Consider the following 18,636-nt stretch of genomic DNA (forward strand, 5'->3'; position numbering starts at 1 on the left):
TGTTTTGGCTTTCTATTCTAGAGACTAATTCACTGCTATTTTGATTTAGGCTTCTGTGCAGGGCTGACTGGGACAGTTTTAGTCATTTGTCATTTGTCCTGCAATACTGAAACTTTTGATTGTATGTATCACTCGTTAGATGGCGCTGCACTGAAAACAATTCTAGGCTACTTGCACAATCTGGAAATACACCGRCAGAAAGCGAATGGAGCCTAGCACACGTTGTGTGCTCACTGGTGAGCAATGGACTTTTACGCTCGATAACTCTGCTACCTTTTTCCCAACTTGAAACACATACACGTTTACCATGTTAACAAGGAGGAGTGAACAATATTACTTGTGTTTTTCCAACAGAACGGCTTGGACTCCGGAGTCAGGGTTKATTTACGGACTAATTTAAACTCAGCGGAAGCAAACTATTGTATGCAGCTGGGCAAGCGGAGTGTATTCCTGCCGAACTTTACTYAACCAAGCACGTGCAGWATTGGTTATCCGATTCCGAAGTCGATGTATCGATATTTTTAAAGCTCTATTCATTCATAATTACTATGTTTATGTTTGCGCTTAGGARACTTTGTGAAATATACACAATGTTGGGGGCTCTTTGCGTTTTCTCCTTCTCCGGAAAATGAGTGCTGTGAACACAGACTATTCAACTATGGTGAGAAGATGTCTTCTGACGTTCAAACCATTCAGGTAAGCATTTACATGTAGGCTACTGTTCTCGTGGTCTCGATGTACAGGCAGTGTTCTCTCTCTGTGTAGCCTAAGTCTSAAATTGAGTTGMAWWWWWWTMWGTTAACCTTATGAAAATGGGAACGTCATGAGTAGACTACAACAAACTCACAGTGGTCAGGTTGCCTTGACAGGYGTACACACCTGTGATGTCATAGAGGTGTGAAAATTGATCTGTCATGTCAGAAACATGTTATGACAACCTCATAAAAGCAAGGAGTAGGCTAACGGCATAACGGATCAAGGTGCATTGCAGATAGTGCACAACAAGACTGTATATGAACTACATATTACTACAGTAGTTTGCATGTATTTCCCCCTGTACACAGAATGACATGCATGTACCTATACAGAAAGCCTATGCACTTGACACTTAAGTCAATATGGATCACTGCATTGTTTGAGCTCTTGGGKATACTCTGATCGCTATGGTAAACCTGAACTCTGCCAGCACTCTAAAAGCAGTTAYGCTTGTGCCTAGTGTCTACTGTGAATMAATTCATTGGTGTGTAGAATGTGTTCAGTGGCATGCAAACACACAAAGGAGCAGATCAMCAGCGTACAGTAGGTGATATCAACTAGTTATGTGTATTTCTGCTCACACTGGTTTTAYCTTTCATGAGCGCAATACTCAGCTCTTCACCATTAGCCCAAATATTGGACAGTGATGGAGTATGACATCGCTCTTAGGCAGTAAGAATATAATATTACCTCTGAATTAAATGAAGCTCTCTTTTAAAGAGTTACCCTTACAGCACAGGATCAGAAGAAAGAAAGCAATATCATAACCCGTGTTAAATGAGCAGCAAGTGATGTGAGCTGTGGTGTGTAATATGTAAATCTAGCTCTCCATCCAGCAGCTCTCCTCTGGAGGAATGGACGGGAAGGGTTTCAAATATTTCAACATTTGCATGAGCATTTCTCAGTGGTTCACTTTTCTCTCGCAAGGATGTCATCTACAGTTTGAAAGGCATCTGTTATATGAGCATTCATTTCCACCCACCATTCTGAACATTTGAAAATGTCTACAGTGATTGTGGTTGCAGTCACAAATATGCAACTGTAATCGTTAATGTTATAATTTTTCAGTTTACTTTTCATGCATTGTGTAGTACACAAGACCATGTACCATATGTAATATGCCATTTACCTTTGTCCACAACCAGATCCCCAGCATTGCCGTAGGTAGATTAGTTAAGAATGATGATTGATAATTCATCCATCTCTAGTCTTGACAATTGGATTCTCTGCACTCTGTTAAATGGCAAGAAATGCAGTGATAGGATTAAAACACTAAGTGAAACCTAAGTGGACTCGAAAAAATAAAGTTAAAGCATTTGTTTTTATGATGCTGTTAGCTCCCGTTTCCCGAGCTATGTGAGGTGCACCTGACTACCCCCATGAAAATAATTGCAATGCGTTAGACCAATGGCCATTGAATTCAAACTTGTCATCTTTAAGTTTCTTTGTTATTTTGCATCATCTTCTTGTGCCCCATTCCTTTTGTACTGTACAGCTCTTTTGCTTTCATTCTGGCAGTTGACTCCCCCCTCTTCTCTTCTCCCCTGCCTTAACTCCCTAATTTTTCTCTTATTGTTCCCCCTGAGTTGTAACCCTGAGTCTTGCTCTCTGTCTCCTGGCTGCCCTGGTCCCTGTCCCTGGTCTCTGTCTCCTGGCTGCCCTGGTCCCTGTCCCTGCAGGATCTTTGTGGCGGGGATCGGCTTCTTCAGCCTGTGCTTCCTAATGACCTCCCTGGGGGGGCAGTTCTCGGCCAAGCGACCCGGAGACACTCCCTTCACCATGCGGGCCGAAGGTAAGCTCCAGAAAACAGACATTACAGCGTCTCTCTCTCGNGGGCAGTTCTCGGCCAAGCGACCCGGAGACACTCCCTTCACCATGCGGGCCGAAGGTAAGCTCCAGAAAACAGACATTACAGCGTCTCTCTCTCGGTYAAGCCTGGCAGCCTCTGACTACATACGTTCTCTGCACACAATAAACACGGAAGAACACGCTCAGTGCAGCAGAAGCCCTTGATTGCAGGCAGCCGGCTGACAGACCTCATCAGTCTGCTGCTCACCAGGTGGGGGTTAGGGGGCCTGGGGAGATGGTGATGTGGGTCTTGTTACCCTCCCCTCACCTCCCTGTAGTCTTGCTAAGATGTCACCCCCTCCATGTCTTTAGTATTCACCCTGGTCAGTGTTCCGTGCTCTGGGAAAGCAGGCTCTTAAATTTCGGAGCACGTTATCTGTGTTTGTGCTATGTGCCCCTGCATTTATATCACAGTCCACAGATCATTTAGAAGAGTCAATGTTAGCTTGGGCGCTGTTGCCTCTCAGCTTTATTACAGCCTGGCACTCTGACACTGTCTCATCCTCATAGGGCAATGTGGGCATTATCAGGTGACATAACCACCCAACAGAACAATAGAAAGTCAAGAGAATTATTCCTGTTGTTTTACAGATTATTTGCTTTATGGTTTGTTCAGCAGTGATGCATGCTTGTAGACTAAAATGCTGCTGCAGTGCAGTGATAATAGACAGTACAGTAGGAATCTCTAGTGACAGTTTGTTTGTCTGTGTGAAAGCCTGATCTAAAGCAGAATCCCTCTCTGTCCTCCAAACTGTGGATAAAATCCATAAGTGATGGATAATCTTCATACAATGTAATCCGCCGTGCTGCACGCCAACCCCAGCAGAGATAGGGAGAGGGACGTGGGCAGGCAGGCAGAGGAAGGCTGGAACGCTGCCTGATAAATTAACCACTCACAGGATGCAGTCTAGGGAAGGCATTTGGCCCTCAGCTRATTAAACACTGCCTGTTACCCAACCAGGGAAAGCCTTGCTAAGTAAACTCTGAGCCTGTGTGTGTGTAATGAATGGGCAGGCTAGAGGTCAGTGTTCATTGGAGCAGCACCAGGATAGTAGACACCAAGTCAGCTACTTCTGGCCCCAGGCGTGACACAGAGAGCCTGTTGACTGTTAATCTGCTTTAGTGATGAGGATCTTTAAGTGCACCCGCACACACACACAATTTGTGTTTTGCAAGAGGGAGGAAAAAGGCTAGGGGCCAAGTAAATGGGGGATATTTTTACGTATTAGACCAACTCAGCATAGAAATATATCCCAGATTGACTGTGATGGTAATAAGCCTTTTAGTAGAGCTCATGAACAGACCCGTAGTTGATAGAGGAGGAGTTTAGATGTGCAGTCGTGGCCAAAAGTTTTGAGAATGACACAAATATTAATTTCCACAAAGTTTGCTGCRTCAGTGTCTTGAGATATTTTTGTCAGATGTTACTATGGAATACTGAAGTATAATTACAAACATTTCATAAGTGTCAAAGGCTTTTKTTGACAATTACATGAAGTTGATGCAAAGAGTCAATATTTGCAGTGTTGACCCTTCTTTTTCAAGCCCTGCAATCCGCCCTGGCATGCTGTCAATTAACTTCTGGGCCACATCCTGACTGATGGCAGCCCATTCTTGCATAATCAATGCTTGGAGTTTGTCAGAATTTGTGGGTTTTTGTTTGTCCACCCGCCTCTTGAGGATTGACCACAAGTTCTCAATGGGATTACGGTCTGGGGAGTTTCCTGGCCATGGACCCAAACTATTGATGTTTTGTTCCCCGAGCCACTTAGGTATCACTTTTGCCTTATGGCAAGGTGCTCCATCATGCTGGAAAAGGCATTGTTCGTCACCAAACTGTTCTTGGATGGTTGGGAGAAGTTGCTCTCGGAGGATGTTTTGGTACCATTCTTTATTCATGGCTGTGTTCTTAGGCAAAATTGTGAGTGAGCCCACTCCCTTGGCTGAAAAGTAACCCCACACATGAATGGTCTCAGGATGCTTTACTGTTGACATGACACAGGACTGATGGTAGTGCTCACATTGTTTACTCCAGGCAAGCTTTTTTCTGGATGCCTCAAACAATCGCAAAGGGGATTCCTCAGAGAAAATGACTTTACCCCAGTCCTCAGCAGTCCAATCCCTGTACCTTTTTGCAGAATATCAGTCTGTCCCTGATGTTTTTTCTGGAGAGAAGTGGCTTCTTTGCTGCCCTTCTTGACACCAGGTCATCTTCCAAAAGTCTTTGCCTCACTGTGCGTGCAGATGCACTCACACCTGCCTSCTGCCATTCCTGAGCAAGCTCTGTACTGGTGGTGCCCTGCTCCCGCAGCTGAATCAACCTTAGTAGACGGTGCTGATGCTTGCTGGACTTTCTTGGGCGCCCTGAAGCCTTCTTCACAACAATTGAACCACTCTCCTTGAAGTTCTTGATGATCCGATAAATGGTTGATTTAGGTGCAATCTTACTGGCAGCAATATCCTTGCCTGTGAGGCCCTTTTTGTGCAAAGCCACGATGACGGCACGTGTTTCCTTGCAGGTAACCATGATTGACAGAGGAAGAACAATGATTCCAAGCACCACCCTCCTTTTGAAGCTTCCAGTCTGTTATTCGAACTCAATCAGCATGACAGAGTGATCTCCAGCCTTGTCCTTGTCAACACTCACACCTGGGTTAACGAGAGAATCACTGACATGATGTCAGATGGTCCTTTTGTGGCAGGGCTGAAATGCAGTGGAAATGTTTTTTGGGGGGGGGTTCAGTTAATTTGCATGGCAAAGAGGGACTTTGCAATTAATATGCAAATTGCCATCCTACAAACTGAGGCAGCCGACTTTGTGAAAATGAATATTTGTGTCATTCTCAAAACTTTTGGCCACGACTGTAGATGGAAGGGAGAGGAAGTATAAAAATTAGGAAAACCAACAGACTGGTTTCTAACGTAGGGAAGAGAAGGTTGCTTGATGAAAGGCGTTRCCCAGTGAACAGTTCACTCTCCCTCAGCAGTTTGTTTTTATAATGGAACTCACTTACAATGCAACCACAAGATAAAGCCTCAACAAAACTGTGTTAGGACAGTCTACTGTTTTCTGTTCATTATAGACAATACAGTCATTAGAGGCAGCCTGAGCCTATCATAACATGTTGTCCATAATGTTCTTTCAGAGAAGTCTAAATAAAATTTGAGTAGATACGGTATACTACTATACAATAAATGATGCTGCTGTAGGCTAGTGGGAGGACTACAAATCAATGAATCGTTTGTAGATTCTGCCCAGATCCTGTCTGTATAGTATCCAGCTTTGCAAGCTTTGATGCTATTTACATTGGATGATCTGTTTGTCTAGGCCTTTATTGGCTTGTTGTGTGGACAGGGAGAGAATTAGCAGGCATACAGGCTCTGTTGTAGGATTCTCCCTGGTCGGATTAGTGACCACACTGGGGATATACACAATGTTATACAGAATTGATAGCCAACAATGAAATAGAATAGATTCCTAAGGTTTCATACAGACCGTGTTTGAATCTTGCATTTCAGTTACCTCCACTTATTGATATGTATCAATTCAGACCTGTCTCAGTCAACATCAATACTAAATCAATATATTGTAGCCTATTCTCAGTGACTGCTGTTGCTCAATTCTTATTGATAGTACGATATTGTACTATTTGCTTTTTCTGTCCCGTTGCTTTACCTGGCTACACCCAGTAGGCCACTGAAATAATGTGTCTGTACAAACGTTTACCCCATTATTGGTGCAGGTTAACATTTTTGGGGGTGAGTCTTGTCCGTGACGCAGAACTGAGTGACATCCACTAGATGTGCCAGCTGCAAAGTCAAAATGAGTTATATTGTAAAAATAAATGAAAACAAAATTTAGGTTAGTGTTAGGCATTAAGTTTAGCAGTGTGGTTGGGGTTGTATGACTTTGTGGCTGGGCCAGCTAGTGACCACTGAGCAGAGCTGCCTCCAGCACATGAGTCATCCCAATAAATGTTAACCTGCATTATGCAGGTGGTCTTTTTCATGGAACGTGAAACTAATGATGTGGTGGTGGACTATTTCCTGGAAAGGACGAAGGCGTGAAAGAGGGAAACGTTAGAGAGGATCAATCTTAAAGGCTGCAGAGGTGTTCCAAGGGCTTCTAATAATGTCTTTGAAGCCCTCCCTCACGGAGACCCCTTTTTCCATATGGCTATTAACATGGCTCTGCCTGGCTGTTGGGTAGATGAAGAAAGGGTAAAGTTCATGAGCTCCAAGATTTTCCCTTGGCAGGCTGATGCTGTTTAAATGGTTGATATACAGTAGTTTGGATGTAAACATATTTTGTCTATCCCCCTGTACTGCTGAGAGATGAGAGGCAGAAGTTCCATTGTGCTGTTCTACAGACTCAATCTGAGTAGCTATTCTATCAGACTAGCTATACACACTCAATCAGAGCTAGGTACAGTACTGTAGCATCCTTTAAGGAACCACCCATTATGAAGCTTCTGTGTGTCTAGTCACTCAGCCACTCAGTTAATGCACTGTAACAGTGCACACAGTGTGTTTGTGTACTAGGCCTAAGGTGCTCTCTCAGCAAAATGCCACTGATGGATGTTGGTACACATCTAATTAACAGGAGGAGTCTGGCGCTAATATGGGGCCAGGGAAGTAGACTGGCTCACACACGTATTAGGCCTGGAGGCCAAGTGAGGGGTAATAACTCATGAACTCTCACCGCATATGTTGTTTTCCCCTACATCTTGTAACACATAGTAGGTCACGTATTGCGTCAGAAAACATAGTGGTTGGGCAGGAGCCACTAAGGTGAGGATGAAACAGAGAGAGCTGATGAACTATTTTGCAAGATGTACACAAGAGTGAAAATGACATCTAATTTGACCTCTATTCAATGTCATGGCTATCTTGTCACAATGTGTTCACATGTTCATTGAAATYCTAATAATACAGTTAAATCCATCGTGTTAAGACTTCCACTGCAGCTATGTTCAGTGACGCGTTCATGACAACGATAGACCATGTATTGTGTAGCTCAGCAGTCATCACTACCTAAAATAGAGCAATTAACTGAATTCTCAAAGTGGCTTTTTACAGTACAGGTCTCTAAAAAAACATACATTGCCTCAGTGAAAGAAAAATGGCACGCTTGAAACAGAGGGCGGTCTTCTCAGAAGTGGTTTTGAWTTTTTTTTWAATAATTGGCCTTTGTTACAGCATGCATGTATAGTCCCCACGGACAGAGAGACATTACAGGAGATCCAGCATGCTGTACTGAGGTGAGCTGCTGTGACTAAAGAAGACATGAGTTTCCATCAGGGTGGCCAGACAAAGAGACAYATGCTTTTCTGTTGGATTTTGAAAAGCTCACGACAGCCATGTTGTACAGKTCTTTCTCACTCTATTTTKCATGATAGGCCGTGACATTTTGCTGAAGAAAAATACCATGGTTCTACGGGTAGGGCGGCTGCACAAATGTTTTMGATTCTTAGCAGATCTGATGGCATCCACCAGGGTAAGAAGGCATGGGGTTCTGCAGAGAAGAGAGGAGAAGGGAGAAACCTCAAAGATTCCTCATCTTGAGCAGCTGAAAAGATTTACAGTCATCTTGATTCTGTGTTGATTGATCAAACCTTCATCCAGTGAAAACACTGTCACAGTCATGAAGGGATTTTCCTTGCGTTCTCACAAAATTATTTATAGAAGAGAAACATATGTAAAATTACAGTGCAAACCTTTTTAGAGTTGTATAGCAAACTGGAAGTCAATCTGGATAAGAGCGCCTGCTAAATGGCTAAAATGTCAAATTTAAATGTTGTGAATTAGTTCCCTGGAGTGTTCAAGTATACAATGAGTGTACAAAATACTATGAACACCTTCCTAATATTGAGTTGCATCCCTTTTGACCTCTGACCAGCCTCAATTTGTTAGGGCATGGACTCTACAAGGTGTTGAAATCATTTCACAGGTATGCTGGCCCATGTTGACTCCAATGCTTCCCACAGTTGTGTCAAGTTGGCTGGATGTCCTTTGGGTGGTGGACCATTMTTGCTACACACAGGGGAAACTTAAYTGTGAAAACCCAGCAGCGTTGCAGTTCTTGGCACACTCAAACCAGTGCGCCTGGCACCTACTACCATATCCCGTTCAAAGGCACTTAAATCTTTTGTTTTGCCCATTCACCCTCTGAATGGCAACARGAATGCCTAATGCTGAACACAGTAGTCAGTATGTATAGTTTGAAGGAGTGTGTGTGTGTGAGAACTGGATGTGTGTGTGCATTACATTGAATCAGAAGCCTATCAGCGGTCCTTGTGCAGAGTCCCTGACTCAGRYGTTCCCCTCTTTGTGTTGTTGGTGGGGTCCGATTTCTTATTTACCCTGAAAYWACSMGMSSKCKSGTWRTWTCAGAACATAAGAATGGTGGTGGTGGGAGGTCAAATGTGAACTGAATGCTGAATGTAAACYTTGTTAGTATCTACATAAAAGCTCCCCATCTAGTTCCASCTTATGTKTGCCATTCATACCAATGAAGAAGACTGGCCTTCAACTTGCTTGTGGTTCTCCTAAAATGTGTTTTGGGTTTGTTTGTGTCTGTGTATATTGTCTGTAGGGGGAGGTGGGGTTAATAGGAGGAAGAGGCAGGTTTTTAATTGAAGCCGTGGAGAAGCATAGACAGATACATTAGTGCAGATAGTTTCCTCTTTCTGGGCTGTCAGGTGAAATGAGGAGAGAGAGGATAAGTGACAGAGGTTGTCGGCTCTAATAGGTTCTGGTTCMGTCAGCTCCCCCATGGCTGCCGGGTACACTAGAGCAACTCAATCTCAATCAGTCTTCCTGTTAATGAATATTCGTATGAGGAGTGAGAGCAGCAGGGCTAGGGGGAGTGTGAATCTACCAATCTAGCAGGTGAGAGGGGAGAGGGGGGAGGGACTGACACCCCAAGGGTCCTCAACCAGGAAAACCTATCACCACACACACACACACACACACACAGTACTCTCGAGTTATATGTACCAACATTTCTCAGTTGTACACAATCTTGTACAATACCCTTTGAAAAACTGAATTGTCAATAGGGATATGCATAAATGTAATGTTTTATGCGGAAARCACCAACAATTCAATACAGTATAGTATGTGCAGGGTCAGGTATGTGTGTGTCTGTGCATGTTATAGCCAAGACATTGAATAGATTTTATCAATATTTGTCTCTTTTTTGCTACTGTAGGTAGCATTAGTTGGCTGTACCTGTGCTAAAACCTATATTTTTCATCTTATAGCTTGTTCTCCATCTTCTTTTTAAATAGTGAGCCAACTTGCCTTCAGCACTTTTTATTTCCCTGACTGATCAAAACTCATTTTCTCATGCTTTCTTTTGTCTCTCTGCAGCAGACCAGAGGAGGCTGGTGGGAGGAGCTATAGGAGGACAGGCTCATTTTAAAGACTAGGATGGAATTATTGGAATGGTATCAAGCACATAAAACATATGGAAACCACATGTTGGACCCTGTTCCCTTTGTTCCATCCCAGCCATTACAATGAGCCCGCCCTCCTGAAGCTACTCCCACCAGCCTCCTCTGCAGCAGACATATAATGGGCATTATGTTTGGAACATCAAATCGCAATAAAATCGCAAGTATCAAATCACAATTGTGGTGGTTATTTCTTTATTATCAAATGAGGAGTGACAAACTTATCACACAAGTCAGAGTTATACTTAGTCTTTATTCACTTATTAATAAGGAGAGCAAGTCACACACACACAAGTGAATGATGTGAGTGTTCTGCAATAACGATGGCTGGTCGACGAACCACTCCTAGATGATTTGTTGAGAGCCCCGACACAAAGGATACAACTATCTTCTATAGTAAAGATACTCCCCCTTAGTCTACATGACAAAATATGTGGGTCACAAGGTTGGGTGGGTCACAAGGTTAGGATTCGTATGAAATAAATTAATAATTCACAGCAGACAGGATCTGCTGTAAAGACTGTTCTCATTGTGTGGAAACCAGGGTCTTGCCTCCAAAACAAGGTTCCCCTCATCATTATCCATACCAGAGCCATCTCTCCCTGGTACCTTCCAGTCAAACCAGAGCAATCTCCCTCACATGAGTGGAATGTGGCTTGTTAGGTTTATCACCTAAGGCATCGTAAATCTACTGTCAGCACTGAGCCCCAGAGGCCCACTCTCAGTTCACAGACACAGTAGAGTTCTAAGAACTCTATAAAACTGCATAAAACAACCATTTGATGCAATAACAGTATTAGAACATAATCTTGTAATTTTGCTCTCACACAGTACATATACTGTAGAATCGTAAGAATTGCAATATATCGTATCGGCACACAAGTATGGTGATAATATCATACCATGAAGTCCCTGGCAATTCCCAACCCTAAACTATAGCACTTTCTTTATCTCATCCTACTCTCTCTCTCCTCAGCAGCAGTCCTTTTTCCTCTACTCCCCCCTCACCTGGCATCTCATCACACACACACACACACACACTTAGCCATCTAGTACACATACTTGGCAGGTATTGATTTCCTCTCACGATTTAGTCATGAATTTACTTAATCAGTCCAAACATATACCCGCTGTTTAAATAACAAATGAGGGATTTTCACAAGGCTAATAAAAACATCATCCGGATGTTGGAGTGAGTGTGTCTGCAGGATTAGCGCAGTGTGATGAGACACAATACAGAGCCATCCCTCTGTGATGCTGCTGGAGTGTCAGCCCAAATCCACACCCACCACAGGAGGCTGAGGAAAGGATGCCCACAGACAGCCACAGTAGCAAAGGCAACACAGAGTTTGACATTAGGCAAAGCATGGCTTGGCAAACACAAGCATTAAACTGTATCATGTTTGTGTGTCTGAAGCCTTACTGGATTACAGCGTACTGTATGCACACACAGGGTATGGATGATGCTTTGCTGTTGTCTACTCCACAATGGTGTCCATGTTTTTCTATCTTTTGCCAATTTTCCATTGATAGATTTGTTTAAATTGACTAGATTTCATGATCCATGCCACAAACATTTTGATGAGCATTACTGCCCAAAAACTAGGAGGATGACTGCTCATGATTGTTATGTTAGCTCGCAATGACGCATAGCATGTCTCATGCTATTGTAATTTCCTGCAGTCAAATGACCAAATCGCCCTCTAGTGGCTTAATAAGTGGAATGTTATTAATATTTGTCATAATTCCATAATTAATCAACATTATAAACAAAACAAAATGTTGCTATATTTCAGTCTTCTGTGATGTATATAAAGTGTAATATTGGGATGCAAACTCAAAATGGAATACATCTCAACTCTACATCTGACATGGTACATGCAGGTGTCTTCTTTTTTTAAGCCCATAACCATCTGTGTGAGGTGTATACTTTTGTTTCAAAGTAGATTTGTTTAAGACTACCAAGAAACACTCTGCGTGACCCTGATTTAGCCCACTACAGTAAAAGGTTAATATTATTTTCAGAAAGAAGAAGTACACAGGCTCTTACAGTGCTTCACAGAGAGGGACATGTTCTTTTCTGAAAAGGTCTGGATGAAACACAAAATAATAACTTATGTGGGAGTGCCCTTTGGCAAGGCTTTCATCTATCTGAACACTTGTATTTCAATCTAAATTACATGCGGCTCAGATTCAGAACTAACAGTCTCCAGGCAGTAAGCGCTCTCAGCTAAATTAATCTTAGCTGGAGTGATCAATAAACCAAGTTGGAATTTGATTAGTACTATGACATTATATTGCCAACCAGGACAATATTCACTTCACACCATTGAGTCATACATGCCTTATTAACCCACTAGGAGCCCCTCTGGTTCCTGAACGTATTATCTGTCCTCACCTCAGAGGCTCTGATGACGGGCTGCAGGAAACCGTTGTAGTTCAGACGCCAGACTCTCAGGACCTATAACGTTAATATGTGTCCCTACTAAAAGTCAATGAGAGAGCAGACAATTAGTAACTGTTCATGCAAAGCTGCTCGGAAAAGTACTACACTGATCTAATTAATTCTTCCTATGAACAGATGTTTCTCATCCTAGCTGGCAAGAAACATAACACAGTGTTGTGAGAAAAAGTGGTGAATGTAAGCTAATTATTTTTTCTGTTTCTAACAACCCGTAGTACAGCGAGCCATAAAAACAATTAAATAAAGTGAAAGTCTGTTTGCTGTCCATCTATGTGACCAGTCCCATTTGGGGCGAGCTAGTTCAAAACAGGGGTGGAGGCACAGTGACTGTGAAATGAGACTAGCCGACCAGTGCTCCGCCCTCAGCTTGCAACGGTATGGCTATCTAATTAGAATTTGTTCATAAAATCGATTGTGTTGTGGCACTTATGAAATGGAGTCGTTAAAGGAGATTAGTTCTTGTTAAATGTGCCCTTTATTAACCAGTAGATGAGGAATGACATGGCAACGGCCCACATTAGCACACAGATACTATCGGCAAACTGGCTAATGAAACCACTAACAGCGCAGGACTTGGTGAAAACACATTAGCCCGTTCACCTCCAGGGGATAGGCTAGTCGCTGGAGCAATAAATAGAGGTAGTTGATGAACAATAGATTGCGAACATATATAAAATCATTCAAAAATGTACTGTGTGGGAGGGGTGTTTGTTTCCATAATGATGATTTATGGGCGAAACGTGTGAGAAACGTCGTTATTGTGAAGCTACGTTCAGCCTAGACTCAAAGCCCAGCGGCAGTGTTTAGACTCAATGCGGCAGGGAGAGCCTCCCTGGAACTTGGCACCTGCTTTATAGCCTCTACTCTGATTGAGAGACCGTCTCTGTAAGCCTCATGCTCCCCTGTTGAACAAATGCATCAATAGAAATAGAATGCATCAATATCGAAAACTATGAATGACTCCTATATAGATAATTTTTTGCTATTGTTGAATTATTTCAATCCCTAGCATTACTGTAGGGCGAGCATATGCTGTCTTTCAGCATTCTATAACAGTTATTACCAGGAAAATAAAACTTCTTTGAAGTGTTTCTGTACATTACAGGTCTCCCTCCCTCTCCTTTGAGTCCTGTTGTTGCCAAACTGGTCCAGTCTGGGGATTTCATTTAAATGGATGTGCATTCTATGTATGTGCAGTTGAAGTCGGAAGTTTACATACACTTAGGTTGGAGTCATAAATACTTGTTTTTCAACCACTCCACACATTTCTGGTTAACAAACTATAGTTTTGTCAAGTCGTTTAGAACATCTACTTTGTGCATGACAAGTAATTTTTCCAACAATTGTTTACAGACAGATTATTTCACTAATAATTCACTGTATCACAATTCCAGTGGGTCAGATGTTTTTCATACACTAAGTTGACTGTGCCTTGAAACAGCTTGGAAAATTCCAGAAAATTATGTCATGGCTTTAGAAGCTTCTGATAGGTTAATTGATATCATTTGAGTCAATTGGAGGTGTAGCTGTGGATGTATTTCAAGGCCTACCTTCAAACTCAGTGCCTCTTTGCTTGACATCATGGGAAAATCAAAATAACTCAGACAAAATTGTAGACCTCCACTAGTCTGGTTCATCCTTGGGAGCAATTTCCAAACGCCTGAAGGTACCACGTTCATCTGTACAACAATAGTATGCAATTATAACACACATGGGACCACGCAGCCGTCATACGCTCAGGAAGGAGACGCGTTCTGTCTCCTAGAGATGAACATATTTTTGGTGCGAAAAGTGCAAATCAATCCCAGAACAACAGCAAAGGACCTTGTGAAGATGCTGGAGGAAACAGGTACAAAAGTATCTATATCCACAGTAAAACGAGTCCTATATCGACATAATCTGACACCTCAGAAGGAAGAAGCCACTGCTCCAAAACCGCCATTAAAAGCCAGACAACGGTTTGCAACTGCACATGGGGACAAAGATCGTACTTTTTGGAAAAATGTCCTCTGGTCTGATGAAACAAAATAGAACTGTTTGGCCATAATGACCATCGTTATGTTGAGGAAAAAAGTGGGAGGCTTGCAAGCCAAAGAACACATCCCAGCCGTGAAGCACGGGGGTGGCAGCATCATGTTGTGGGGGTGCTTTGCTGCAGGAGGGACTGGTGCACTTCATGAAATAGATGGCATCATGAGGCAGGAAAATTATGTGGATATATTGAAGTAAAATCTCAAGACATCAGTCAGGAAGTTAAAGCTTGGTTGCAAATGGGTCTTCCAAATGGGCAATGACCCCAAGCATACTTCCAAAGTTGTGGCAAAATGGCTTAAGGACAACAAAGTCAAGGTATTGGAGTGGAATCACAAAGGCCTGACCTCAATCCTATATAAAATGTGTGGGCAGAACTGAAAAAGCGTGTGCGAGCAAGGAGGCCTACAAACTGACTCAGTTACACCAGCTCTGTCAGGAGGAATGGGCAAAATTCACCCAACTTATTGTGGGAAGCTTGTGGAAGGCTACCCGAAATGTTTGACCCAAGTTAAACAATTTTAAGGCAATGCTACCAAATACTAATTGAGTGTATGTAAACTTCTGCCCACTGGGAATGTGATGAAAGAAATAAAAGCTGAAAAAAATCCTTCTCTCTACTTTTATTCTGAAATGTCACATTCTAAAAATAAAGTGGTGATCCTAACTGACCTAAGACAGGGAATTTTTACTGGGATTAAATGTCAGGAATTGTGAAAAATGAGTTTAAATGTTTTGGCTAAGGGTTATGTAAACCTCCGACTTCAACTGTATGAACAGCCCCTGCTGTCAGCCTTAGTGAATGAAGAGAAGCCTATCTACCATGTTTTATTTATTATCTCTAGACTGGTATGGAAGATGTAACCATGACAGGATGAAAGGAAGACATTTTAGACAAAGGCGTGTCTGTATTTTTACACACGTCACACGGGCACACTTGTACACACACACAACACCACACCCGTAGATCTCCAGTGCAGGAAGATCAATTCCATTCTAATCAGTCCGCCCCCCCCCCTGATTAAGTACTTACTCTGTTTGTTTTGTTGTGTGGTTTAATTTATGGTCAGTTTTAGTTTTTTCTGACGAAGGTGACTTTCTCTTAGACGGTGACAAATGAAGTCTGACAGTGAAAGCAAGTGAGTCTGCACACAATGCATTTTTAAGAGCCTAATACGCTTGATGAATGACCACATAAAGGTTAAGCTCTATTTCATTCACATCACAATCACAACATTTTGGGGCTGTTGTCGGTCAGTGTCAGTGTTCTCAACGACTCAGACTGTCAGACATAGGTAAGGATAAGGCTATTATTTAGTTTTGTATCTAGACTTTTGGTACAATGACCTAAAAGGAACAGTCCTCTTTTAACAGCTTGTTAACCAGAAGRTGTACTATTCTCATTTAACTGCAGAGCTGGTTATATTGATTCAACATTCTGTTTGATTTGGTTGTGCTCTTTAGTTAATACAATCTCCATTGTGGAGTTAGAGCAGAGTAATTAGGTAAACATAAGGGAGAGCATGGCTGTGACATGTGAGTGTGGTGTGGTGGAGAACTGAGTTGACCCTGGTCTAATAGCTACGGGCTCTTTCATTGACCAGGTGAGGGCTAACAGCATCATTCTGGTTCCCTTGCTCTCTCTGGGTCATGGGTAATTGGAGCCGAGAGAGAAGGGGAAAAACAAAAATGTCAGCCTAATTTGTTACCTTCCTGTTTGTCCCTGTGTTCTCTGCCTCAGTAATGAAGGTCAAATGAAGTTGTTTTTTATTTATTTTTAATCCCAGCCTCCGTCCCCGTAGGAGGCCTTTTGGTAGGCCGTCAACGTAATTAAGAATTTGTTCTTACTGACTTGCCTAGTTAAATAAATAAAATTGAGAAACTCCTGGATGTTGTGTTGTTTGGTCAAGGTGCACCGAAAATACCACAGGGCCTGGCTGAGATATTCATGGAACATCTGTCTGCAATACATTGCATTCATAATGCAATCTTGAGTGAATCTGTATTGTGACGCAGCCTTTGAAAAGGCATTAAGTTTCATTTAAAAAATTTAAAAATGTCACCTTTATTTAACCAGGTAGGCTAGTTGAGAACAAGTTCTCATTTACATCTCCGACCTTGCCAAGATAAAGCAAAGCAGTTCAACACATACAACAACACAGAGTTACACATGGAATAAACAAACATACAGGCAATAATACAGTAGAAAAAGTCTATATACAGTGTGTGCAAATGAGGTAGGATAAGGGAGGTAAGGCAATAAATAGGCCATACTTGCGAAGTAATTACAATATAGCAATTAAACACTGGAGTGATAGATGTGCAGAAGATGAATGTGCAAGTAGAGATACTGGGATGCAAAGGAGATAAATAAATAAATACAGAATGGGGATGAGGTAGTTGGATGGGCTATTTACAGATGGGCTATATACAGGTGCAGTGATTTGTGAGCTGTTCTGACAGCTGGTGCTTAAAGTTAGAGGGAGATATGAGTCTCCAGCTTCAGTGATTTTTGCAGTTCGTTCCAGTCATTGGCAGCAGAGAACTGGAAGGAAAGGCGGCCAAAGTAGGAATTGGCTTTGGGGGTGACCAGTGAAATATACCTGCTGGAGCACGTGCTACGGGGGGGTGCTGCTATGGTGACCAGTGAGCTGAGATAAGGCGGGGCTTCACATAGCAAAGACTTGTAGATGACCTGGAGCCAGTCGGTTTGGCGACGAGTATGAAGCGAGGGCCAGCCAACGAGAGCATACAGGTCGCAGTGGTGGGTAGTATATGGGGCTTTGGTGACAAAACGGATGGCACTGTGATAGACTGCATCCAATTTGTTGAGTAGAGTGTTGGAGGCTATTTTGTAAACGAAATTGCCGAAGTTGAGGATCGGTAGGATAGTCAGTTTTACGAGGGTATGTTTGGCAGCATGAGTGAAGGTGTCACGCCCTGACCTTAGAGGGCCTTTTTTTTGTCTCTATTTGGTTTGGTCAGGGTGTGATTTGGGGTGGGCATTCGATGTTTTTGTTTTCTATGATTTTGTATTTCTATGTTTTGGCCGGGTATGGTTCTCAATCAGGGACAGCTGTCTATCGTTGTCTCTTATTGGGAACCATACTTAGGTAGCCCTTTTCCCTCCTTTCAGTGTGGGAAGTTAACTTTGTTTGTGGCACATAGCCCCTAAGCTTCACGGTTGGTTTTGTATTGTTTATTGTTTTTGTCGGTGTCATTTTCTTAATAAAAGGAATATGTACGCTCACCACGCTGCACTTTGGTCCACTTCATTCGACGGCCGTGACAGAAGGATGCTTTGTTGCGAAATAGGAAGCCGATTCTAGATTTAATTAAATTTTCATATTGGAGAATGGAATGGCCGTGGGAGTGGGGAAAGCAGGAGGATTGTTCCCTAGGTTCTGTGTTGTACTTAGCCCAGGGATTGATTGTTTAGTTAGATTAACTCATTTTGGATGATGCTGATATGCTGACAGTATGGATCAGAGAGGCAGTGGTGCTTGTACTTCCAACATGTCTGATTTTAACTGGCAGTTCTCTTTGTCAATATAGCAGTTAACCACACAACAGATCTCTATCTGTCACCTATCTCTCTCTCTGTTTGTCTGTCTCTCTCTGTGTGTGTGTGTGTGTAAAGTAATGTAGTTTACGAACATTCAATCAGTAAGGCTGGACTGAATGGATTGTCACTTTTCATTCATCTAGTAAACTCATATAATTCACATCACTATCTCACTCATCAGCATAGCCCAGGGCAACTCCAGTCCTCGGGGGCCTGATTTGTGTCACACTTTTGCCCCAGCCCCAGCTAACTCACCTGACTCCAATAATCATCCAATCATGATCTTCAGTTAAAAATGCAATTAGTTTAAATCAGGTGTGTTTGCTAGGGATGGGGGGAAAACTGTGACACCAATCAGGCCCCCGAGGACTGGATAGCCGGTATTTATAGGGTAGTGCCTATAACATTACCTCATCAGTATAGCCGGTATTTATAGGGTAGTGCCTATAAGATTTCCTCATCAGTATAGCCGGTATTTATAGGGTAGTGCCTATAAACTTACTCATCAGTATAGC

General features: G+C 42.5%; 1 protein-coding gene across 1 annotated transcript in view; it reads left to right on the top strand.

Annotated features, from left to right (window-relative positions):
- The first annotated feature begins 201 nt into the window (after window positions 1–201).
- LOC112069103 (alpha-1,6-mannosylglycoprotein 6-beta-N-acetylglucosaminyltransferase B-like) overlaps window positions 202–18,636 on the top strand; it is an 83,310-nt gene continuing 64,875 nt past the window's right edge. The window contains 2 exon segments of the mRNA XM_024136391.2: window positions 202–696; window positions 2,436–2,548. Of these exon segments, the coding sequence (XP_023992159.1) occupies window positions 629–696; window positions 2,436–2,548 (181 nt within the window). The 5' untranslated portion in view covers window positions 202–628.

The sequence above is a fragment of the Salvelinus sp. IW2-2015 genome, unplaced genomic scaffold, assembly GCF_002910315.2.
Source record: "Salvelinus sp. IW2-2015 unplaced genomic scaffold, ASM291031v2 Un_scaffold909, whole genome shotgun sequence".
NCBI classification, from domain to species: Eukaryota; Metazoa; Chordata; class Actinopteri; order Salmoniformes; family Salmonidae; genus Salvelinus; species Salvelinus sp. IW2-2015.